Below are 26,642 nucleotides of genomic sequence, written 5' to 3'. Positions count from 1 at the left end.
TTACAAAATTCACACATCTCCAAAAACAAATGCAGTGCAGAATTTTTAAAAATCTTGCACAATTTTGCAAATAAGTGCAAATAAAACAAAATTTTCAATTCACATTTCCTGACATGTGCAAATGACACAGCATCACAATACAGAAAATGGCAATGTAGACCGTTTTCTGGAATGTGAATACCAGTAATGCAGGAGTCATCTATACCCTTCTCTTAGGTCAATTGCAGGATATTCTGATTCGCTATATGGGCACCACTCTTACAAGCAAGTTCATGCTTTCTCATCTACCATCTGCTTCTACATCCTGGTCTCCTTAACTTACACATCCTTCTCTTTTGCACAAAGATCATCATTCATTGAGAGGTGCTCTTCCACACTTTCCTTCCTAAATTACACATATTTCTATCCATGTAGCCACATCTCTGTATAGAAGCTTCCAATCTGATGGGTCCTGACCCAAAACATCAACTATCCACATCCTCCAGAGATGCTGCCTGGAGGACATGGAGGCCCACTGAGTTACTCCAGTACTTTGCGTTCTAGACAAGATTCCAGCTTCTGCAGTTTCTTGTATCTACATTACATCTCTGCCGTAGCCATCAATTCATTTATTTCTAAAGATCGACACAAAATGCTGGAGCAACTCAGCAGAGTGACTCAGTAACACAATTCATTTATTTCTATTTGAATTCAATTTGTTTTCTTTATTTCAAATGCTACATATATTCTGATGCAAAGCCTTTAGTTTTGTCCTTTTATCATCTTGTAACCTCTAGCCTTATCAGAAACCACAGATGAGCAAGGATTCCTCCATAAATAAGTCATTGTGGCTATTGGCTTTTTTCTAAATATCATGATACTTGCAAGTGTTAATCGTTCCTCTGTATTGCATAACCAAGACCTACAACTGATATACAGGGAGCTAAAAGGTGTGAATTGGTTGCAATGCAAATTAGCTATGAAAGACTGTCTTTAAACTGGACAAAACATTTTATTTTATAATTTCAACTTTAAATATAATAATCATCAAATTCAAGGCAGAAAACTTGTCTGCACATTCATCTTAACTAATCAATTCCTGCGCTCAAATCTCTCAGAATCATTCATGCTAGGATTGGCTTTGATTCAGCCGACTCTTTTGCTTTGTGGATATGAGTAACTTTGAACACATTGTGTAATGTTTCTTTTATATTCATCCCAAAGCCAATCTATAAATCATCCTTCAAGTCTTCTCCCAAAATTGTTGCAGAGAGAATAGTTTCCAGATTTCTTCGAAATAGTCAACACCAAGCAAGTGCTGCTGACTACAAATCCTGTTTCATTAAAAACCAGACACTCTAGGATGAAAGATTTTGCATACCTGTGAAAGGAGATATAATGAAGCTTGACGGCTGATCTTTGGACGATCACCACACTGGAAAACAATACATTGAGTTATCATTTTGAAATATGAACAAATTTTCTTGTCAGCAACATATAATTTATATAAATATAATTTTGTTCATTTTGTTAGTTACTTAATTGCACTTCAGTTCCTTGCTCCACTCATATTCTATTTCTTACAAGAATAAATGTTTTAACAAATTGCTGAATTAAAGAATCTAAGATTTCAGTAGTATGAACAAATGGATATTATACACCCATTGAAGGAGAAACACCATTTTTCGATTAGATATTTCAGTGGAGATAAATAATATCTTGGAATCAAAATCGTGACATCATGTTTAGCTCCTAAAACATCCAGAAACAAACCTTGACAATCAAATATTCTGCCAATCACCATCTTCTAACAAAATGTTACTCATGTCTAGCTCGTACATAACTGAAAGATCTGCAATATCATGCAGGGAAGACAGCAGAGCTTGGCATAAAACACAGTGGTTCAGGAACTCAGTGGAGGAACATCTGTGGAGAGAATGGACATGATGTTTTAGGTCAGAACTGATTGGAATGGGGGGGAGAAAGAAAGCATGAAAAGAGAGATGGGGCAGGTCAAATACAGGTGGTGATAGGTGGATACAGGTGAGGGAGTATTTGGCAAATGGGTGGAGCAAGTGACAAAGGCTAGAGGTTAAACAAAAACAAAAGGATGTCAGATAAGGGGAGAAAAGGAGAAATATGTAAAGTCAGAGAGAGGGATATGGATGGAAGTGGAGGGGGAAGGAGTGAATAATAGGGAAATAGGAGATTCGGAGGTGGGAAGCGACTGCCAGTGGGATACAGGACAGAAACAGGCCCTTCAGCCCATTAAGACCATGCCAATAATCGACCTCCCTTTATAGTAATCTGACATTAATCCCACTTTATTCTCCTTCAGATTTCACCCCTCACCCACACACAAGGAACAATTTACAGTAGCCAATTAACCTAGCAACTCACCTTTTGGATGAGGGGAGAAACAAGAGCACCCGGGAGACACCTACATAGTCATAGGGCGAACGTGCCAACTCCATCTAGACTGCACCCGGGGTGAGGATCGAACCCTGGTCTCGGATGCAGAGAGACAGCAGCTCTGCAGCTGCACCACTGTACCATCAGTGAATGTGGGAAGGAGGGAAAGGAATAGGGTGACTGGGGAGGCTGGAGTAAGAAATGTGTACAGGCAGGAGTCAGTGGTATTACTTGAAATTGGAGAATTCAACATTAGTATTATTGGGTTGTAAGATAATCACGTGGAATAAGTAATGCTGTTCCTCTAGTTTGTGTGTGACCTCACTACAGCAATGGAGGAGGCAAAGGGCAGAAATGTCAGAATGGGAAGGGCAGTTAAAATGGATAACAACCTGGAAATACAACAGGCCTTGGTGATTACCTCGACTTTGCTTGGTCTCACCGATACAAAGGAGGCCACATTGGGAGCATCAAATGCAGTAGACTTGGTTTGGAGGTACACATGAACCTGTCTCAGCTGGAAGTGCTGTTGGGGCCTACGAATGGAGGTGGGGGAGGAGGGGTAGGGACAGGTGTTACAACTCCTGTGGCTATTGAGGAAAGTACCAGGGAAAGGGCAGGGTGGATGGGTAGGGATGACTAAACCAAGGAGTTACAGAGGGAATGCTCTTGAAAGTGGAAAGGACTGAGGACTGGAAGATGTGACTGGTGGTGGGATCACATTCAAGGTGGCAGAAATATTGGAAAATATGTGTTGTCGGCTGGTGGGGTGAAAGGTGGGGACCAGGACTCTATCCTTGTTCTTTCTGAATGGAGGGGGTGTGAAACCAAAACTATGGGACACAGAGGAGACACCGGTGAGGGCTTTGTCCACAATGGCATGGGAGAAAACCACATTTACTGAAGGTGATGGACTAGAATGGAAAGCCTTATCTTGGGAGCAGATGCAGTAGATCACAGAAATTGAGAGTAAGACATGGCATCCTTACAAGGTTCAAGGAGGTGTAGTCAAGATAACTGTGGAAGTCAGTGGATTTGTAGACCTCCAGGTTTACATTTCACTCCTCCTGTTCTCTTCTTCTTTGATACCTCTTTGTCTCCTTTTCACCACCTCACTTTGCAACATACTTCACCCATCTGCCAATCACTCCACTCACTTATATCGACCTATCACTTAAATAATAGTGCTGGAGTAACTCAGCAGGTTAGGTAGCACCTGTGGAAACGTAGTTCTCTATACTCACGTCGCAGAAGGAAAGGATAGGTGATGTTTTGGGTCAGGACCCTTCCATTCCTTCGACCAATGCTGCCTAACCTGCTGAGCTACAGTATCTGCAGTTCCTTGAGTCTCCACCTATCATTTTCCAGGCTTTGTTCTGCCCCATCACTCTTTACTGCTTTCTTCCCACATACTTTAATTGTGGTGAAGGTGTGGAATTCTCTGCCTCAGAAGGCAGTGGGGGCCAGTTCGTTGGATGCTTTCAAGAGAGAGCTGGATAGAGCTCTTAAGGATAGTGGAGTGAGGGGGTATGGGGAGAAGGCAGGAACGGGGTACTGATTGAGAGTGATCAGCCATGATCGCATTGAATGGCGGTGCTGGCTCGAAGGGCTGAATGGCCTACTCCTGCACCTATTGTCTATTGTCTAATCAATCTGAAGGGTCCCTGATCCGAAACGTTGTTTGTCCATTCCCTCTACAAATGCTGCTTGATCCACTGAGTTCCTCCAGCACTTTGCATTTTGCTCAAGATTTCAGCATCTGCCGTTTCTTGTGATGCCAATAAAAAAAATAAAGCCTTTCATATGTCTCCCTCTACAGAATGTTTCTCTTATTGCAACTGACTTCACTATCTTTGATGAAATATCTTGGGATATTCTAAAAGAATGGGCTTTCGTGGGCTGAAAAATTGGAGAGTCCAGGGTAGTTCTTTGTGAAAGAGAGAATGTTGAGAGAGAATATGATGAAGATGTTTAAAATAATGAAGGGACCATTCACTACATACGCAACAGAACAGAAACCTGCTTAGATAGTTATAATTGATCACAAAAAAAGTAGCATTTAAATACATATGCCATAATTTGGTTTAAAAAATTGCTCTTTGTTCAAAAGAGGCATGGAAACCTGCGAATGAATCCCAAGGAACCCTAACACGCTACACATCTTCCTACAGTTATCTTTATCTATTGGCATAGGATGCTTTCCGAGGATATTTTGTTAAAAGCACACTCCAACCTTCTACCTTGTATAGCTAGGATAATTTTATTTATAGGACTTCACTGTCACATGAACCTTAAAAATGGAATAATAAATCATTTAAGATCCATTTTTAAAATTTTGCTTACATTCTCGAAAAAATGCTCAGTTGCCATAATTAATATTATATTAAATACAAATATCGTTTTACCTGTTCTTGAGTCACCAGAGAGTAGACGTATAATGGCAGAAAAAGTCTGTTTAATAGATGGTCTGTTAGCACATCATTCAGGAATTCACAATTAATGGTCAGGATATCATTCAGGTAATGCAGGTGGTCCAAATGTTCAGCAACCAGGTCACTCAGTTTTCCTCTATTCCTATGCCTATTACGCCAAGAGTTAAAAATTACTATAAGAAACACACTACAGAACATGTGTAAACCACTAATTAAAATGTATTGCTAGTGTTGTGGAGAGCAATGAGGGCAGTCTTGAGCTACAGGATGATATTGACAGTTTGTATAATGGGCAGAACAAAAGAAGGTGGAATTTAATACTAATGAGTGCAGGGTGATGTACTTTGGAAGGATCAAAAAGGATAGGACACACACACACACACAACAAACAGTAAAGCTGTAAGTCCTAAAGTTGTCTACACTGGTAGATAAGGCATAGAACATAAAAGCAGGCAATGGTACAGCTTTATAAAACATTGTTCAGGCAACAGCTGGATTATGGCTCTGGTTGATACACTAGGAAGAACATGTTTGCACTGAAGAGAGTACACAGTAGATTCACCAGGATGGATCATTTTGGATATGAGCAGAGAATGGAAAGGCTGGGTTTGATTTCCCTCGGAGCAAAGGAGGCTGTGAGTGGATCTGATTGAGGTATACAAAATTATGAGAGGCATGCATATGGGTAGACAGTAGGAAATTATTCCCTGTAGAAGAGGTGTCCAAAATTAGCTGGCGAGGGCTCATGGTAAAAGGCAGATTTAGAGAACGGTGGAAGAATTTTCCCAGTGAAAGAGTGATTAAAGTCTGGAACATACTTCAAGGGATGATGTTTGGCTCTACAATTTTATTTGTGATTCTAACAAATAAATGTTATTTCTAAATGTGATCCAATCATCACATTTTGGAAACCCAAAATAAAACATTTTACATTATCCTAACAAAAAGCCAAACTTGTTCATTCTCATGGAATACTTTGCTCATTTGTATTTACTGATGCATATTTAACATAGACTATTTTAGTACAGTAATAAAACAGACATGTAGTAATGCAGAGCTAAATGACATTAATCAATGGATTTTTGTATCGTTGCTAAAGCTGTCATAGATTAACAAAACATAAGGATTGTCATGGTAGATTAACAAAACAAGGATTTCTATCATAATTGCAAATCATTAATTATGAAAGAACTTATAGAATGATTCTGAATAAAACAGGACAGCAATCATCTTCTTTAATAATAATAATAATAATAATAATAATAATAATATATTAATAATAATATAATAATAATAATATATTCATTTATTGTCATTGCAACGAGTACAACGAAATTAAAAATAGCCAATCCTGACGGTGCGTACAAACATATATGCAATAAATGCAAAAACAAATAAATACATAAATACAATTATATTAAGTACAAGATTTTTTAACGGTGTTGCCTAGTGCAAAGGTAGTGTTCAGTTCTCGTATGGCCCTGGGGTAAAAACTGTTCTTAAGTCTGTTTGTTCGGGATTTGATCGACCTGAAACGTCGACCAGAGGGCAGATGAACAAACAGACGGTGGCCGGGGTGGGATGGATCTTTTATTATTTTGCCTGCTCTACTGAGGCAGCGTAGGCTGAACAGGTGCTCCAGGGAGGGCAGTGAGCAGCCGATGATCTTCTGGGCCGTCGTGATGACCCTCTGAAGGGCCTTCCTGTCCTTTTCTGAGCAGCTGGCATACCATGTGGTTATACAGTATGCCAGCACACTCTCGATGGAGCAGCGATAGAAGGACAACATGAGCTTCTCCTGCAGGTTGGTTTTCCTGAGGATCCTCAGGAAGTGGAGTCTCTGCTGTGCCTTCTTTACTGTGGTGATGGTGTTGGTAGACCAGGTAAGATCCTCTGCGATGTGCGTACCCAGGAACCTGAAAGCTGGTACCCTTTCCACACAGACCCCATTGATGTAGAGTGGGTCGTAATCTACACTGGTTTTTCTAAAGTCAATTATAAGTTCCTTTGTTTTGGAGGAGTTCAGGACCAGATTGTTCACTGAACACCATGCTGCCAGCCTTTGGATTTCATCCCTATAGGCTGTCTCATCTCCTTCTGAGATGAGTCCAACCACAGTCGTGTCATCCGCGAACTTGATGATGGTGTTGGTGGGATGGGTGGGGGCGCAGTCGTGAGTGTAGAGGGAGTAAAGGATGGGGCTCAACACACAGCCCTGTGGTGAGCCGGTGCTCAGTGTAATGGTGGAGGAGAGGTGAGGGCCTATTTTGACGGTCTGGGGGCGGTTGGTCAGGAAGTCCTTGATCCATTGGCAGATGGTTTGGGAAAATCCAAGGTCGGAAAGTTTGGTGACCAGTCTGCTCGGGATGACCGTGTTAAAGGCAGAGCTGAAGTCGAGGAAGAGCATCCTCACATAGCTCCCCTGGTGTTCAAGGTGGGTCAGTGCAGTGTGAAGAGCAGTGTCGATGGCATCCCCTGTAGACCTATTTGCTCTGTAGGCAAACTGGTGTGGGTCGAAGGTGGGTGGGAGGCTGGTTTTGATGTGCTGCAGGACCAGTCTCTCGAAGCACTTTGTGATGACCGGTGTGAGTGCTACCGGACGGTAGTCGTTAAGACCGCTGATGACAGACTTTTTCGGCAGTGGGATGATTGTGGCGGACTTCAGGCAGGGAGGGATGGTGGATTTTAAAAGGGACAGGTTGAAGATTTTTGTGAAGACCTCAGATAATTGGTCTGCACATTCCCTCAGCACTCTGCTCGTCACACCATCGGGGCCTGCAGCTTTCCTGGGATTCACTGCTCTGAGCACGCGCTTAACATCATACTCCTGCACAGTGAAGGTGTTGCTGTCAGGTGCTGGAGAGGGTGTTATGTCTGCCACTGTAGCTTTCACCTCGAAACGAGCAAAGAAACAGTTAAGTTCCTCTGCCAGCGAGGCGTCGCCGTCGGCAGTCGTGCGGTTGCTGGTCTTGTAGTTGGTGATGTGCTGGATGCCTTGCCATACCCGCCGTGGGTCATTGTTGGAAAAGTGGTCCTCAATCTTCCTCTTGTAGGACGCTTTGGCATCCTTGATGCCTCTCTTCAGGTTGGTTCTAGCAGCACTGTATAGAGCTCTATCACTAGACCTGAAGGCGGTGTTACGGTCCTTGAGGAGAGACCTGACATCCTTTGTCATCCAGGGTTTTTGATTGGGATACAACCGGATGCGTTTGTCGACGGTGACATTGTCAACACAGTTTTGGATGTAGCAAAGTACAGTTGATGTGTACTCCTCCAAGTCCTGATCCTCAAAAATATCCCAGTTGGTCCTTTCGAAGCAATCCTGCAGCTGCGAGGAAGCTCCTTCAGGCCATGTCTTAACAGTCTTTATGGTGACTGGAGCTTTCCTCCTGAGTGGGGTGTATGCTGGAGTTAGGAATATGGACAGGTGATCTGACTGCCCCAGGTGTGGTAGTGGTGCTGACCTGAAACCCTTCTTAATATTTGAGTAAACCTTGTCTAGTGTGTTTTTCCTTCTGGTAGCACATCTTATGTGTTGTTCAAGTTTCGGGAGAACTGACTTTAGGTCTGCATGGTTGAAGTCCCCGGCTATGATGTGGGCTGCTTCTGGATATGTGCTCTGTTGTGAGTTTATTGCACCGAGCAGGTAGCCTAAAGCTGTGCTAGCGTTAGCATTCGGTGGGATGTAGACTGCTGTTACTATAACCCCTGTAAATTCGCGAGGAAGGTAAAAAGGCCTGCATTTAACTGTTAGGGACTCCAGATCAGGAGAACAGTGGCTATCTATGATTTGGATGTTAGTGCACCAGCTGTTGTGCACGTAAATGCATAACCCCCCCCCCTTGCTCTTACCGGAGTCGATGTTTCTGTCCCAACGAAACGCTGTACGCCCGGCTAGCTCAATGGCTCCGTCTGGGATAAGTGGATGAAGCCATGTCTCTGTTACTAAGAGAATGCAACAGTCCTCCACGAGTTTGTTTGCTGATATCTGTAGTTTTAGTTCGTCCATTTTGTTGATGATGGATCTGGCGTTGGTGAGAAACATGCTAGGTAGCGGTGGTTTGTGTGGCTGTCTCTTTAGCTTGGCAAGTATACCGGACCGGCATCCTCGCTTTTGCTTCCTGTTTCTCCTCCGCCTGCGACGCCTGTTCGCGCCGACAACTATCCACGGAGCGCCCGGTGTCCTGGCTATCTCTTCCGGTATATTTCGCGGGTGTGGAAATTCGCGCACAAGGTCCCGATTGCACTGGAATCCTATGATCAGAAGATCCTTTCGGTTGTAGGTAGGATTTGCCTGATTTGCCTGGTTTGCATGACTAAAATTGACTAACAGACATAACACAGATAACACACATAAAACGCACCGAAAGGGAGAGCTGTGAGCCGCTGCGTCCGTGCGCGCCGCCATTTTATATTAATTTGGACTGTGTTATAATATTAAATTGTAAGGAAATATAAGGAATCATCAGCAAAAATAAGGTTCAATGAATAATGGCAATTTTAATAAAATAAAATATGCACACATTTCAAATGATAGATTACTAGTAGTATAGAAAATGGTATTTAGCTTAAATAAAAAGGATTTTCTAATTTAATGAACCTTTGTTAATATACTCATTCTCTAGATGCCAAAAATGTAAGAGAAGGCAGAGACTGAAGCTTAAAGCCACAACCTATCGAGTGTTTAAAAATGCCTTCCGAGTATTTCTTTTACACATACATTATGTGTAACTTATGTGGGTTCTACGTTTGGCTTTTAAAAATGGTTCAAATTTAAAAAAAATACTGATAATTCAAGTGCTAATTATAAATTTGGCATTAAAAAATGCACATCTTAAGAAACAACATGCTTGCATGCGCAAAATGTCAATTAGCTGCATCTTTCACAATACAGTTGGCAAAGTTTGCAAAAAAAACTTGCCAAGAATTCCAAGTTTTGAAACTTACTCTTCATCTGTTTGCACACAGTTGTCCAAATCAATCACATGGCTTCCAATAAACCAAACCAAATTGGAGAAATAGGGAACTGCTGTTTTATCCCTGATGTAGTGCAACATAAGCTGGTTATTCACTGTTCATATGAAAAGCAGAATATGACCTTTGGTTAGAGAAAGCACAACTGAAGCTTTATTCTTATCAAACATCTATAACATATAACATATAACATATAACAACTACAGCATGGAAATAGGCCCGTCCGGCCCCACCAGTCCACGCCGACCATTCTCCCTGACCTAGTCTCATCTACCTGCACTCAGACCATAACCCTCCAATCCCCTCCTATCCATATACCTATCCAATTTACTCTTAAATAATAAAATCGAGCCAGCCTCCACCACTTCCACCGGAAGCCCATTCCATACAGCCACAACCCTCTGAGTAAAGAAGTTCCCCCTCATGTTACCCCTAAACCTTTGTCCCTCAATTCTGAAGCTATGTCCCCTTGTTGGAATCTTCCCCACTCTCAAAGGGAAAAGCCTACCCACGTCAACTCTGTCCGTCCCTCTCAAAATTTTAAAAACCTCTATCAAGTCCCCCCTCAACCTTCTACGCTCCAAAGAATAAAGACCCAACCTATTCAACCTCTCTCTGTAGCCTAAGTGCTGAAACCCAGGCAACATTCTAGTAAATCTCCTCTGTACCCTCTCCATTTTGTCGACATCCTTCCTATAATTTGGCGACCAGAACATTTAATAATGTTGTGCATTGAAAGCTTGAAGTAGTAAAATTATATCTGAGCTATCACAGTACTTATGGTGTATATAATTTCACAACAGGACTTTGATCAAGCAAACTTTATTCCAGCCTTTATTGAAATACCATTTAAAAGTTTTAAACCATTGAGTTGTATTTTGTCTTACAAGAGGCAGTTATTTTCTCATTTAGATCATATAGATTGGCAGCACTTTACTATACATTTAACATTTGACAATTGATTTGGCAATACTATGTAGTAATCACTTGATTTTATCATCAATTTTAAAGCTGTCATTTTACTCAAGATTAATAAAATACAAGGATTGGAATCGTAATTGTAAATTATAAATTAAAAAAGAGATTCTATATGTGGATTTTGAACAGACTAATGCAAAACAAAAAGAGCAGGCATTAGGCAACTTTATATGAACACAAAATAAAAATTTAACTGATCAGGTCAAGTCTCGTCTGTGGGAAAGAAAACATTTAAGGTCAAAGACCCTTCAATCTTGACTGGAAACATTAACTGTTTTTCTTCCCACAGATATGCCTTGACCTGATGACAATTTCCAGCATATCTTTTATTTTAGATTTCCTGCATCAGCAATTAAATTCTGTTGTTTAATTAAAAATGTGTATTGAGTGATAGTTTTGATTTGTAAAATTGACTTAGATCGCCCTCAATATTACAATGGAATAAAACAATTTATGTGAAGTCACTAATTCATACGAGGTTACACATTTAATTCCTATCTGTGCTGTTTTTTAAAAAATTGCAAGATATGGCAAAGGCAATTTTATTTCCCTATCTGGAGAGGAGGCAACAAGCTACTTCATGGACCATTATGTTTAGGAAGGAACTGCAGATGATGATTTACACCAAAGATAGACACAAAATGCTGGGGTAACTCAACAGGACAGACAGCATCTCTGGATAGAAGGAATGGGTAACGTTTTGGGTCGAGACCCATCTTCAGACTGGTTGCAATGGTTCGACCCGAAACGTTACCTATTCCTTCTATTCAGAGATGCTGCCTGTCTCGCTGGGTTACTCCAGCATTTTGAGTTTATCTTCACGAACCATTATAGCACTTACGGTGTACATAATTTCACAGTAGGGCTTAGATCTAACAAGGATGAAGAAATGCATTTCCTAAATCTTGGTGGCAAATAGGAGGAATAAATTATGAGTTAATCCTGTTCACAACCACCTGCTGCCTTAGATGCTAGTGCTTGTGGATTTGGAAGATACTGTTCAGATGTGTTGGTGTTTTGCTATACAGTAGTTAGTAGATGGCACCCGTTGTGGCTGCACTGAAAGGAGCAAATGTAAAAGAATGATGCCGTGGACAACTTTGTTCCAAAAGTTATGCAATTCAAATGGTGGTGCATCTGTACTTGTACATGAAAAATCTATTATGCTCCAGTTTGAGGCATGCAGATGCTGGAAAGATTTGGGAAGTTAAGAGATGCATCACTTGCAACAAGGTCTTTAAATCTTTTCTTGTTTCCAAAATATTTCCAACAATTCTAGCCACGAGGAGAGAATGACTGCCCTTTACATCATGGCAGCTTTTCAATGTGGCAACAAGGACCACTAGTACAAAAGATTTATGTGACAACCTGGTGGAGAATTTTTCACTGACTGGAGCTATATTCAATAATAAAGGAAGAAGACTGTGATTATGGAGGGCAAATCACCTCCGTCTCAGTCTCAAAACATGATTGTAGGATTTGATCAAGGTGCTTGTTCAGGTACAAAATATGTAGTTGCTTTCTCAATGATTTCCCCTCTGTCATAACCTAAGCAGTGCAGCTGTTTGCTGCGCATTGCTGAATTTGACCATGCGCAGCATAGGTAATGTAGTAGCTGTAACTCATATAAAGCTTAACCTGGATTACATTCTGGTTTGGGCTGGTGGGTGGCAAGTTATATTCACTCTGGACTAGTGCCAGCCAGATTAATTCCAACGAAAGAAATTCCAATCACCAACCCGTGACATGCAATGGCATTATCGTTGCTGAATTCCCTGACCATTAACATTCTTGGGATCGTCACTGATTAGAACCACAACCAGTCTGGCCACATAACAGTACATTTCAAAATATAGAACAAAGCTCGATCAGTTATTAAAATATGATCTTTTGAACTTTTGTCTTAAATTGAATTTTAGATTTTCTGTATCATCTGAACAAATGTTTCTGTGTCATCACTGGTTTGTCACCATTCAAGGTTTTAAAAATAGGTTTGGAATCCCCTTGGTCGCTGCTCCTCTATCTAATGGGACAGCAGTTAACTGGTGTAGATCTTCAAGCAGAAATTTGGTTCCCAAATTGGTTCCAATTTGATTGGTAAATTATAAATCCCCAAGAGATGATCCGACTGACAAATTTCTTTAATATTTGTGAATGCATGACATTTAAAAACATCTAGATATTGGTTTAAAATATTTAAAAATAAATATTTCAGTATTTGTACGTCAGTCTCCAATGAAAAGCACGGGCATATTTCCCAGTCATACATCTATCACGGAGTTCAGAATATTATCTGATGCAAAGCACAACAATCCTAATGATTAGATAGGCGAAGATTCTCGCAAATTGCGCAAATAGAAGCACAGATAACATACTCTTAAAGGATGAATATGTTAATCAACTTACATGACACTGGAGTGTGGAACATTGGGATCATCATTGAAGAAAAGACAAAAATACAACAGTTAATAGGACAAGAACTTGGGAGAACATGGCATCCTCTAGAAGACAAAAGAGCCTAGCTGTAACATGAAGCACATAGAACTAAAACACATTGCAGGTTAGCAGAATTTTTACAACAGCTGATCAGCAAAAACACAGCAGCAAAAAAAGTTTCCACAGGGAATGTGTTAAAAAAAAGGCCCATGGTAAAACCAGTAATGTGTCCATGAATATTCCAAGGACCAAACCTCTGCTTACTTTTAAGAGCTGATGGGAAACAAATAAAGTATACTTGTTCCTTCTAAAATGGGTGGCATTAATTCTGGAAAATGGATTCTACATTTTGCATTTACATCACTCAATTCTGACTAAAAATTACTGTGGATTTTATGAAATGTACAGCTCTCCATATATCTCAACCACACCCCCTAAACTTCACTTATGTAGCACTCTCCATTATTTATAACTATAGTATTAACATTTTTTTTCCTGTGGAACATGTAGCTAAAAGAGAGTGCAGGCAACGATGGGCTTTGCTAAGTGGAAAGGAAGCGGAATCAATTTGACCCGCTGTTCCACATGCCAATCCATCAGGATTTCCAAATAGGTGCATAGCAGATTATACAAATTTCACTGTACCTCTTTAGATGCACATTTAAAAACACTGCTCGGAGCAGAATGCATGTTTAACTAAATAAGACTTTTATAGCTAGTTGCTTTCTGACATAAGTATTTGTATTTTGGTTACAGACCCATTATGAGCAAGTTCTTCAACTTGGGTAATTCCTCATCTACATAGTACAAGGAACTAGTGTATGGGTGATCATGGTCGGCGTGGACAGTGGACAGAAGGGCCTGCTTCTACGCTGTATTTTGTAACTGAAACTAATCTAAAATGCCTCCATCACCATAGAGGGCAGTGGGTTCTTGGTTTCAGCCATCCTTTGTATGGAAAAATTGTTCTTCAAATCCCATTAAATTCCCCGTCCCTGAACTGATTCTGAACTGTTGAGAAGATGGGTGTAGAAAACGCAGATGGCACTGTATTCTGAACATGATGCTTTACATTTTGGGAGGACTAATATAGTTAGGATATACACATTGAATGTTAAGAAATACTGAGAACTTTGATGTACATGCACAAGGATCCTTGAAGGCAGCAGCAGATAGGTGAAGTGATTAAAGAGGCAGATTGGATCCCTGCCGTCATCATTCAGGGGCATGACGGCAGGTATCCAAGAGCAGGGAGGTACAACAACATAAAATATACCCAAGGCACAGCATGGTGTTTTCATTGCCACACGGATGTGTTTGAACTAGAAAGTATACAAAAGAGGTTGCCTGGCATGGAACATTTCAGCCCCAAGAAGGACTGGATAAGTTGCATTTGTTTTCCTTGGGTCAATGAAAGCTGACAAGTTGATTTCTCATTGTGCACCCCCTTCATAATTCTGTATTCCACTACCTGACAGAGGAGTACAAACCTGTGAAGGGCTGAGAAAGTAGTGTGAAAAACATTTCACCCTAGCAGAGTTACCTCTGATCAGATATTTGTTCAAAATTGGGGTTAGAGGAATTAGGAGTTTGAAGAAGAACTTTTTCCGCACAGAGGATCATTGAAACGAAGAACCCATGCCTTCTAGGGTAATGGAGGCAGCACATTCACAACATTTAAGTATTCTGATGAGCATTTGCAGCACCATCAAATGCATGGATCCAGGCCATGTACTGGAAAATGGGGTGACTATGGTTCATTGCTGACTAGTACAGACATGGTGGACCAAAGGGCAGTGAGTCTGTGGCGCCTTCACGCCCACGTTGGTTTTGGATACAGCCTGTCACTGCTGGCGACTCGCCAGCAGCCTCACGAGAAGGTCCAATAACAAGAGCTCAATAACAACTCCAAGGTCAGACACACTAATTGGCCATATCTGCACACGGGTTATGATTGGTAAGAATATAGGAAAAAGGAGCTTCTGAAATAAACGGGACACAAGGTGTCTGGCTCGGCTAAATGTCATTTGTCATTTGATCTTTGCTTTCGGTCGTCGGATTCAGTTGATCCTACAACTGGTGACCCCGTTGCTACAAGCAACCTACCACCTACTCACAAAATGTGTCGATGAGGTAAAACTCGACGTCCCAACTCTTTTTACAACCAACGCCAGAGCGTGGTTTTCAATACTAGAAGCTTGATTTTACTCCATCAAGGTTTCGAGCCAACGTTCAAAATTCGGGTTCCAAGCAGCTTGTCTTCCAGAATAGATGGCAGGGGAAGTAGATGTGCTCCAGGAAGCTGTTAACCCTGAAGAAATCTTTGGCTATGTACCTCGCCGTCAAGCATTTTCACCCTCTGTTGGAAGGCCGTCCCTTCACTATTTATACGGATCACCAGCCGCTCTCATACACTCCTCGTACAAGTGTGGGCTATCCACCGCGGGAAATCCGCCACTTGGACTTCGTTCTGCAGTTCTCCAGTGACATTAGGCACATTCAAGGAAAAGCAAATCCGGTTGCCGACACCAGGTCAAGACTGGAGGTGGATGCTCTGAAAGCGGCCACACTCATCAATTTTCATGCCATGGCTCGCGCACAGCATACTGCTCCCATCTTATCCATTACCACCGGACGCATACAGCCCTATAATTGGAAGTTGTACCTTTCGGTGACAAGAGAGAAACCATTGTATGCAACACCTCCACTGACAAACCAAGGCCGTTTGTACCTCGGACGATGTGTCGAGAAGTTTTCAGCGTGCTGCACAACTTATCACATCTGGGCAAGAAGGCTGCGATAAAACTCATATCCAAACGTTTCATCTGTCCTTTCATCAAGCGTGACGTTGGGTTATGGGCAAAGACTTGTCTACCGTGTCAACAATCCAAGATCTCCGGGCACACTAGGACCCCTTTCGTTGCGTGGCGAACACCTGCAATGGTCTACGTGCCTGCTGACCTCCAACGCTGCACACAGGTTTTGGTCCGACACGATGCCGTCCGCCGACCTCTTCAGCAAGCATACATTGGCCCTTACCAAGCCATCCAACACCTACCCAAACGTTTTGGGATCTATTGGAATGGAAAAACTGACACCGTATCCGTCGACCAGTTAAAGCCAGCATACATCAAGAACCAACCGACTACATCACCCACCAACCCGGCGAAGATACATGACCCCAACACTTCCTGTCAAAGACCTCCTACACTGCAGTACCAAGCAAGATCAGGCCGGAAAATCAACCTGCCAGACCGGTATGGGGCAGGACAAAGCCAGGCGGTCGCCACCTTGTATGACTTGGTGGCTGAGGGGGCAGCTGTGGCGCCTTCATGCACACGTCGGTTTTGCCTACAGCCCGTCACCGCTGGCGACTCGCCAGCAGCTTCATAAGAAGGTCCAGCCATAAGAGCTCAATAACAACAAGGTCAGATGCACTAATTGGCTTTATTTGCACATGGGTTATGATTGGTGAGAATGTTGGAAAAAGGGGCTTCTGAAATAAACGGGACACAAGGTGTCCGGCTCGGCTAAGTGTCGTTTGTTCTTTGCTTTCTGTTGTGGGATTCAGTTGATCCTACAACTCTATGATTCTAAAAGTTTTACAATTACATTATTCATTTTCTCTACAAATAGAACAACCTTCCATTCTTGAATGGCAAATCATTTAGACTACGAGTGGGAACTAACTCAAAAATATTCAGTGTTTTAAAGCAAACATCTTAACCAATACTTAGATCATACCTCAAACAACAAAATCTCTCTCATCTTACATGGTTTCTATCAGTCTTGCAAACATTCACCAACGGCAATAATAGGCAACATTTATGACTTCATTGTGCAGTACTTACCTTTATACACATTAAGGGTGATTGTTCTGACAGCAATTCTGACCATGCTCTCTGGGTGGTTGAAAAATTTAATTGCCTCCGTGTACAGGGCAAAGTCATTAGTGTGCTAGAATTATGAGAGACAATAGGAATTCAGCCAGCATGTCAACCAGACATTACCTACAAAGAAATAAATATTGCTAAGATTTTATTTAATTTTCCATTATTAAGCAGTTTGAACCAATGACACTCAATATCTGGGACTCATAAAATGTATTAAATGTTTCCAGAATCATAGGAGTTTTAAAAAAAAGCAAATTTAGAAAGTATAAACATATGAGTATGGAAAGAAACAAAATCATGGAGTGTAAACTTAAAAAATGCTTCTCCTCTAGAAGCAAAAAACAAGTCACTTATTTCACAATTCCCTTAATGGTTCCAACAACATCTGTGGAAGAACACAAATGACAATCTAAACCAATCAACATGCTTAGCCTCTGCAATCAGCACATTTAAAAATAGTTTTTGTAGCATTCTAAGCTGAGGTTTCATTTCTCTCAACAGTGTTATGGCGACCTCTGCTGGGTGTCATGGTTTACTTCAGACTAAATAAAGACAGGCTACATAACAAAACCATAGCCCATTATTAATTTCCGCACAAGGAATATTCAATGAAGTATATTTAATCAAATCATTACTTATTTACACCATTTGAAATGGTTCCATATCTCAATTTCTCTTCATGAGAACAGCCTGATATATAAAATTTATACCATTAATTTGCAACAAAGCAATGCATTTTGAACACGAGTTGGGTGGATGTTCCCAAGGATCAACACATAGCAGAGCAGCTGGATCCAATTTGTGACCCACATCCACGCTATACAAGAGATTAGCCAAACACAATCTGTAGTTTTCATTGGTGTTGAGGGAGAAAAGGACAACGAGCAAAAAGGCTTTTAAACTTCCCAATTTTTTGTCTTTTAAATGTTGTTTAAAATGTTTCAGAAATCCCCCCCAAAATAAAAGTTGATTTTTATAGTTATACTAGAAAAGAGGGCCCGTTGGGCCCGTCCCCACACCCCCCATTCTCTCCTCCCCCAGCCCCACTCTTACTCTCCATTGTAACCGGGAGGAGGGGAGGGAGGGAGGAGGGAGGTGTGGAGGGAGGAGGGGAGGGGGGGAGGGGAGGGGGGAAGGGGGAGGGAGAGGGTTAGGGGGGAGGGGGATGGGGGAGGGGGTAAGGGGAGGGAGGGGGACCTCCCCTTTTCCCAGTACCCCTCTTTCCCCGTTGGGCCCGTCCCCGTAGGGTTTCCTTTGTAACCAGAAGGGGGGGAGGGAGGGTGGAAGGAGGGGGGAGGGGGAGAGGGATGGAAGGGTGGAGGGAGGGGGGGAGGGATGGAGGGAAGGAGGGAGGGGGGGAGTTAGGGGAGGAGGGGTGAGGGAGGTGGGGAGGAGGGGGGAGGGAGTGGGGATGGAGGTGGGAAGGAGTGGGGAGGAAGGGGTTGAGGGGGGAAGGGTGGGGAGGGAGGGAATAGGGGCCCCATGCTGATCTGTGTATGTTAAGTGACTCGCACAACTTTAAAAAACTGGCAGTTGCTTTTCGCAACAATGTTGCAAACCATCTCACACAAGCATTGTGACGTCACAAGCTGAAGACCTTGAAAAAAAAGGTCAGAAAAAAAATTATGTAAATTTAAAACCGAGCTGATCTCTCATTGGTGCACGGGTGCCATTGTGACATCACGCGCTGAAGCCCCTTCAAGAAAAGGGTTAGAAATGAGAAATTTTAACTTTCATATCTCTCTAGCTTTAAAAAGGTAGCTTCAATTTGAACGAAAGTACTTACAATAGTTGCCCATGTTAATGGTGAATATGGCGGTACAAAAATCGTAGCGCTTTGGTGTACCGTCTGGGAGGAGTAGGGTTTGTAAGTTATGGACAGAAATCTTCGGAATCTTCCGTACAAACATACGGAATCTTCCGTATATACATACGGAATGTTGGACCGCAGAGTTTTAGTAGTATACTAGAAAAGAGGGCCCGTTGGGCCCGTCCCCACACCCCCCATTCTCACTCCCCCAGCCCCACTCTTACTCTCCAAGTGTGCCCGTTGGGCCCGGAAAAGAGGGCCCGTTGGGCCCGTCCCCACACCCCCCATTCTCTCCTCCCCCAGCCCCACTCTTACTCTCCAAGTGTGCCCGTTGGGGAGGGCCCGTTGGGCCCGTCCCCACACCCCCCATTCTCTCCTCCCCCAGCCCCACTCTTACTCTGTCCTCCTGATCTGTGTATGTCAAGTGACCACTATAGCCTTCTTTTTTTTTTTTTTTTCCTAATCAGATGTTTTGGGTTTTTTTCCTAATCAGATGTGCAGTACTTTGGTCAACGTGGGTTGTTTTTAAATGTGCTATACAAATAAAAGTGACTTGACTTGACTTGACTTGACTTGCAATAACAAAAAAGACTTCTTGGAAGCTTTTCGAAACAATGTAGCCGCCGTCACAAGCTGAAAACTAAATCCTTGCTGAAAACTAAATCCTTTTCTGTAAACTTTTGGAAACAAATGTAGCCCCTTGAAGAAAAGGGTTAGAAATGAAAATTTAAACTTTAATATCTCTCTAGCTTTAAAAAGGTAGCTTCAATTTGAACGAAAGTACTTACAATAGTTGCCCAGGTTAATGGTGAATACGGCGGTACAAAAATCGTAGCGCTTTGGTGTACCGTCTAGGAGGAGTAGGGTTTGTAAGTAATCTTCCGTACATACACATATACATACATACATACGGAATGTTGGACCGCAGAGTTTTAGTATTATATAGATATAGATAGATAGATAGATAGATAGATAGATATATAATTGATAATTATTGTTGTATATCTTCAAAATGCTTCCATCTAAATGTTGGGATGATCCAAGTTAGTGTTCAGTCTAAGTCACAAAATTCTGTTTCCCAGATTTTAATTCCTCTCCTAGTCTGAAGAGGAACCAGATTGCCCACAATCCTCTTTCAATACTTGACCTCACAACCACACCATCTCTAAAAATTGCTCATTTCCATTTCTAAAATTATCCCCAACTACATCTTGCATCAGTTGATCTGCTGCTGAAACCTTCATCAATGCCGAGTTATCATCAGACGGCCTCCCTCATTCTGCTCTCCATAAACCAGAAGCCATCCAATTTTCTGCTGCCCAGTTTAACTAGCAACGTACTTTTGTTCTATCATCCTGTGCTGAACCCCAATTAAGTACTGTTAGATTTTAAATTCTTAACCCAGATTTCAGACCTCTCCATTAGTCCCACCTATTTTTTCCCTTTGTAATCTCCTCCAGCTTTATAACTCCCTAGAATCTCTGTGCTCCTCCAATTCAACCATCTTCACAGTTTCCACATTTTATGCCCACTATCGGTGGCTTTAGCTAGCAAATGCTTTGGAATCTAGTCTCACTACTTCATCTGTCCTCCCCACCCCAATTACTAATACAAAGAGTTGTATAAACTCTTTCAGTCTTTCCTCACTGAATGGAGGTATCAAACAGAATCTTCCTTTATTTAACATAATATGCATTACAACTGAAGTTGTTAGATGTTCTTTGATTGAAAAAAACCAACTCAAACACAATTTCATTTATTAAATTGACCTACTCAAGGCCATTTAATTAATCCTTACTCAGATAAATCCATTGTAAACATCTGATTCTGGATGATAAAGAACTTTCAGGATGTAATACTGGACAAGGGTAGCACAAGGGACAAACGTTTCTGCCTATTGGCAATATTTCTGGTAACAGAAATGTTCAAGATTAAAATTATATCAAAAAAATAAAATTAAGTTGTGACTGAAATCATCGAGTTCCTACATATGCCTAAAGATTGAAATAAAAGTTATTTTGTTAACAAAATAAATAAATTTAATATTGTCTTACCTCATTGTAAAAAAAGTGCACAGTATGACTGTTGAGTTTAAGAGAAAGTGTTTTCAAAAAAGAAATATAATATGCCATGATTTCTTCATCAGAGAAGTCAAACTTGTGCACAATAATAGAGTTTACGTGATTATTAGACAGCAGGTAATCTGTAAAAGAATAACAATGCTGAAGTTTGAAAAATGTAATTAGAAATGCAAGGATACATTTTCACACATGATAAACATGTCCTTTAGCAGATGGCCATAAAGCACTTGATTCAAGTCATTCGTGATTCTTAAGGTTTCACTCGTAAGAAATGAACATAACCAGTTACATTATAACTTGATTAACACACCATAGCTATCATATTCTCCTCTTATAATACATGATACCATTAACTGTTGAGACAGAAAAACATATTAAACATGAAGATGAACAGTTGCCATTTTGCTCTCAATTATTTCAATTAAGTTTAAATGATCAGTTTAGATTAAAGGATAACAAACTTTGGTAATTGAATTACAAAGGCGACTTATTTTCCTTCCATGTATGTGGGTTCTGAAGTGCTTGGGCCTTTGCCAAAGGTGGTCTACTAGGCCACTAGGTGGGTAGTTTTGGAAGTAGTGCACTACTCCTTATATTTATGCTGGGCTTTGGCAGGTGTCAACAAAGGGACTCTACGCACTGAATGCTTTTTTTTGAGTGATCACGGACTTTCACATTCCCACCAATCAGTGAGAATGATACACTTTTTTAAGAAGGCTTGGGAGGACATCCTTAAATTATTTGCTTGATCTGTTTCAAGAACCTTATATCGGACATGCAAATGACGTTGCATGCCTATCTGAGCTCACTGAGTGTCTGGGAGCATTGGCCTAGGAGAGGTTGCTGACATGGTTTGCTAATTTCCATATTTCTTTACAAATCAAATCAAATGAGGCCACGTTGGCCGATCAAACCTTCACAGTAGGTTGCTGAGACAGCTTTGATGACATCACTCCAATTTTTTTAATTTCCCACTGTAAGTAGTTAATGTCTGAAGTGTAAAGGAGGCATGTGTTAAGATAATATTGATTTCAAAACCTTTTTTTTCTTGACAGCAGAGGCTTTTGTGCCAGCCAAAAGTAAACAACAAATGTTTACTGAAGGCAACAGCTATTGCATCATCAACATCTGTCTCCACTTTGAGATATGGCAAGTGGTCCATGTTTTTTTAATGATCTTATCATGGACCTTTATTGCTGAAGGGCAATCCTGCGCAGTGGAGAAAAGTTGATAAAGGACTTTGTTTTTTTAAAATATTGTGTAAGGTTCATTCTCTTGTATGCTTCAGTATACAAACCCAACCGTGACTGGGAGCTCAGACTCCAAAGGTGCATATGGGCAAGAGTCGTTCGTCTAATACAGCTCAATGGCCATGTTTGGAAGGGAACGATATACGAGAAGCAGCTTTCCATTTTAGATCCATTCCATGGGTACCTTATGAGAAATGAGATGCAGCATTGCAGGAAAAAAATGATTGGGGTGAATGGCTATGACTTCGCCAAGGTCCCAAGTCACATGCTTCCCTTCCCAGAGGTGAAGTTGTGAATTTTTAACTGAAGTTCATCTCAACCATATTTTAGATTTTTTTTCTTTAATTACCACGTAGTCTTTTTCATTTTTAGTGTTTCAGGAGGTGACAATGGCAAAGCAGGATCGAGCACGTTGCTCTGGGATGAAGTTAAATAATATTTTGTGAAGGAAAGAGTCATACTTGGGAAGGTTTTACTTCAAGAAAATGTTGAATTCCTTTACTCTTTAGACTTTAGAGATTGGAGACTTCGGCCCACAGGACAATTTACAAAATCCAATTAGCCTACAAACCTGTACGTCTTTGGAATGTGGGAGGAAACCGGAGCACCTGGAAAAACCCCACGTGGTCATAAGGGAAATATACAAATTCCATACAGACAGCACCCGTAGTCAGGACTCTGGAGCTGTAAGACAGCAACTCTACCATTTTGACACTGTGCCGCCCTTTTCTCCTGAGACAAAATAGAGTTTCCAATTCAAAATGTCTCACATTTGCAGTTAATCAGTTCCTGGATCATCTAGTCTCATTCTCATCAAACCACCAGAGTATTTTTTGGTAGAGAAGCAAAAGTCCCTTCACAGATGCAATGGGTAGTCTGTGTACTGGGAACACATTATGGCTCCTAAGAGTTATCATGATGTCCACAAAGATTTGTCAAGGAAAATCCATGTAACAGAAGGGCAAGTTTGAAACGCAGACCAAGATGGTCTTTGTTGTGCATCATTTCCACTATAGAATAAGTTTGGTGGGGGGTGGGGGGCATCATGAGACATTCACTCAAGAATAAATAGTCACTGAAGTACCAAACTAACTAATTCTTCATGGTAAAACCACTCCATGAAGGTAAACTTTTCCTTTCTGTCCTTCCTTCTTGTAGAAGGTGATGTATCTTCCTTGCAGTTGCTCATCTACTGCCAGTCATCTCCACTCAGAACTCAAATATCAATGCCAACCCAATTGATTTCCCTCTTTTGTACACAGAATGAAACCCTGTCTTACATTACTGCAGCCATCTGTAAAAGGTCAATATTCCAAGTTCTGAACCTCACATTGAAAAGTGCAAGCTACCAACAGGTAATTGCTTTTGATGTTGGATAGTTATAGTATAACAGACACCACGTGGACTTGACACAGTGAAGCCTTGGATCAGTGCTCTTGTATCCTGTAGCTTGGCCTCTTCTTTCCTTCTGCACTCTGGTCACCCTATACACCTCATCCTCTGCTCTCATCTCATTCTTAGAATAAATGTTTACAATTGGTTTGAAGTGTGTTTACATGAGAAGCATTGCAATAATTTTAAATAATTCAAACAGTCTTAAAATTGACATGTTCCAAGGGATTCTGAAGGCTTGCTAATTTCAAAGAGATTCTGTCACAGTAACAGCTTTACCGGCTGGTAAACCTGTGGATGCTGAAGTCATTCTGTGGCTTAGCAGACATTTTACAGAGAACCCTTGTAGTTTGCTGCACTCTGCTGGAAGAAGGTGCCAAGTGGCATGCTGGAAAAAGTAATGTGGTCCACAGGCAGATAGCCAGCAATCTCAGGCCAACAGATGACCCGCCCAGTCTAACATGATGTCTCAGGATATTCACAGCAACACAGCTTTTATTATGTACTGAGTATACAACATCTTGAGTGCAGTAATTATTTTAACAAAATCTTATCCTTCCTAGCCTCCAAGAAAAAGCTTTCCAAACGCAAATTCAACGCCAGGAAGGAAATTGCTGCAGCATAGCACATTTCATCATAGTCTTCCCTTTCCCTGCTCTTGCCAAAATGACTTTGCTGTGTGCCAATTCGAGTAACTTATGCTTGTGGCAGAAAGCATGTCATAACATATTAGAGTAACTTTGCCCAGCTTTACTCTATCTATGCAGTGCAGTTAGATTTGAGCAGGAGTAAGTCATTAAACCCTTTAAGCACCCTCACCATTTAATATGACCATGGTTAATCTCTGCTTGCAACTCCTCTCCTGTTCCTTTTCACCATACCACTCCATTCCTCGACCTATCAAATATTTATCCATCTCTACTATAAATACAAGCTTATTTGCCTTACTTGTTGGATCTGCTTGCAAGCTTTTTGTGATTCATTCACGAGAACACTTAGATCTCTCTATAATTTCACTCAGTGTCTCCATTTAGATAACAATCTGCCTTTTCATTTCTCTTACCAAAATGCATGATGTCATTTTCCCCCACATTAAACTCAACTTGCCAGTATTTTGCCCACTCACTCAAATCTATCTAAAAGGCAGTTCTTTTCTTTATTATACTTTGACGTGTTTTGATAACAATGGAGTTTTTTAAATCAAACAAACCTTCTGTGGGATGCAGAGGAGTGGAGACATTTCTTGGTGGAGGAACACATTTTGGCATTTTGCCCCTTTGATATTTTGACCCTTGATATTTTGACCAAGAAAGACATAGAGGAAGAAGTGCACAGTGTGCCAAGTGACAGAAGAGCAAGCAGTAGAAAAGCAAAACAGAGCTGTCCATAGGTAGATGTGGAATACAGAAGAACGTTTAAAAAGCTGTGTACTGAATGGAAGAGCTGCAATTAGGAAAAGACAGCCTGAACAATGAGTTAGAAACATAGAAACATAGAAACTAGGTGCAGGAGTAGGCCATTCGGCCCTTCGAGCCTGCACCGCCATTCAATATGATCATGGCTGATCATCCAGCTCAGTAGCCTGTACCTGCCTTCTCTCCATACCCACTGATCCCTTTAGCAAAAAGGGCCACATCTAACTCCCTCTTAAATATAGCCAATGAACTGGCCTCAACTACCTTCTGTGGCAGAGAATTCCACAGACTCACCACTCTCTGTGTGAAGAAATGTTTTCTCATCTCGGTCCTAAAAGACTTCCCCCTTATCCTTAAGCTGTGACCCCTGGTTCTGGACTCCCCCAACATCGGGAACAATCTTCCAGCATCTAGCCTCTCCAACCCCTTAAGAATTTTATATGTTTCTATAAGATCCCCCCTCAGTCTTCTAAATTCCAGCGAGTACAAGCCCAGTCTATCCAGTCTTTCCTCATATGAAAGTCCCGCCATCCCAGGGATCAATCTGGTGAACCTTCTCTGTACTCCCTCTAAGGCAAGAATGTCTTTCCTCAGGTTAGGAGACCAAAACTGCACACAATACTCCAGGTGCGGTCTCACCAAGGCCCTGTACAACTGCAGCAGAACCTCCCTGCTCCTAAACTCTAATCCTCTTGCTATGAATGCCAACATACCATTCGCTTTCTTCACTGCCTGCTGCACCTGCATGCTTACTTTCAATGACTGGTGCACCATGACACCCAGGTCACGTTGCATCTCCCCTTCTCCCAATCGGTCACCATTCAGGTAATACTCTGCTTTCCTGTTCTTGCCGCCAAAGTGGATAACCTCACATTTATCCACATTATATTGCATCTGCCATGCATTTGCCCACTCGCCTAATCTATCCAAGTCACTCTGCAGCCTCCTAGCATCCTCCTCGCAGCTAACACTGCCACCCAGCTTCTTGTCATCCGCAAACTTAGAGAGTTATATTTTCTCCAAATCCCCACCCTGCAAGCTGTTCATCGCACAAATGGCTCTTGTCCCCGTATCTCACTGTCAATGAAACTTAAGTATCCACTGTGTCTCACTTGATCCATTGTTCAAAAATGTTAAGTTTTGAATTTCACTTCAGAGATTTGAACGTAAAAGACCTAGGCTGCATTCTGTTGCATGACTGCAGTGTTTCATCGTTAGAGGCGCCCATTTAAAAAAAAAGAACTTTTCAAGCAAGTCTCCACATGTGGTCGCAGATGAAAGCAACACAATTTTGAAGAGAAAGAGACCATTTATCCCCAGTACATTTATCCCACAAAAATCACCAAACTACAATTAGTCGTTATCATCTTGCTGTTTGGGAGAGCTCCAGGTGCAAATTAGGTACCACTCTTCCTTCACTAACTGCAAAACATTTTGGGATACTGTAAACAGATCAAAACATTTTTTCTCATTCTTTTAATATATTCTGCTCCACTCTCCTCTTTCTCTCACACAGACACACACACAAACTGACAATGCATAACCACTCAAAAGGAACCAATAGCATAGAATTTGTAGGAAAGAACTGCA

General features: G+C 41.4%; 1 protein-coding gene across 6 annotated transcripts in view; it reads right to left on the bottom strand.

Moving 5' to 3' along the window:
• The window catches only part of clec16a (C-type lectin domain containing 16A), a 172,602-nt gene that overhangs the window by 125,955 nt on the left and 20,005 nt on the right, over positions 1-26,642 (bottom strand). For all 6 annotated transcript variants that reach the window (XM_078418213.1, XM_078418218.1, XM_078418216.1 and 3 more), the window contains exons 4-8: positions 20,969-21,117; positions 17,063-17,168; positions 9,771-9,894; positions 4,797-4,971; positions 1,361-1,414 (exon numbers count right to left, since the gene is read on the bottom strand). In XM_078418213.1, the coding sequence (XP_078274339.1) occupies positions 1,361-1,414; positions 4,797-4,971; positions 9,771-9,894; positions 17,063-17,168; positions 20,969-21,117 (608 nt within the window). The remainder of the gene's footprint in view (positions 1-1,360; positions 1,415-4,796; positions 4,972-9,770; positions 9,895-17,062; positions 17,169-20,968; positions 21,118-26,642) is intronic.

Source organism: Rhinoraja longicauda, chromosome 21, assembly GCF_053455715.1.
Source record: "Rhinoraja longicauda isolate Sanriku21f chromosome 21, sRhiLon1.1, whole genome shotgun sequence".
NCBI classification, from domain to species: domain Eukaryota; kingdom Metazoa; phylum Chordata; class Chondrichthyes; order Rajiformes; family Arhynchobatidae; genus Rhinoraja; species Rhinoraja longicauda.
Note: the sequence above shows the minus strand (reverse complement) of the source record. Positions and strands in the feature narration are given on the sequence as shown.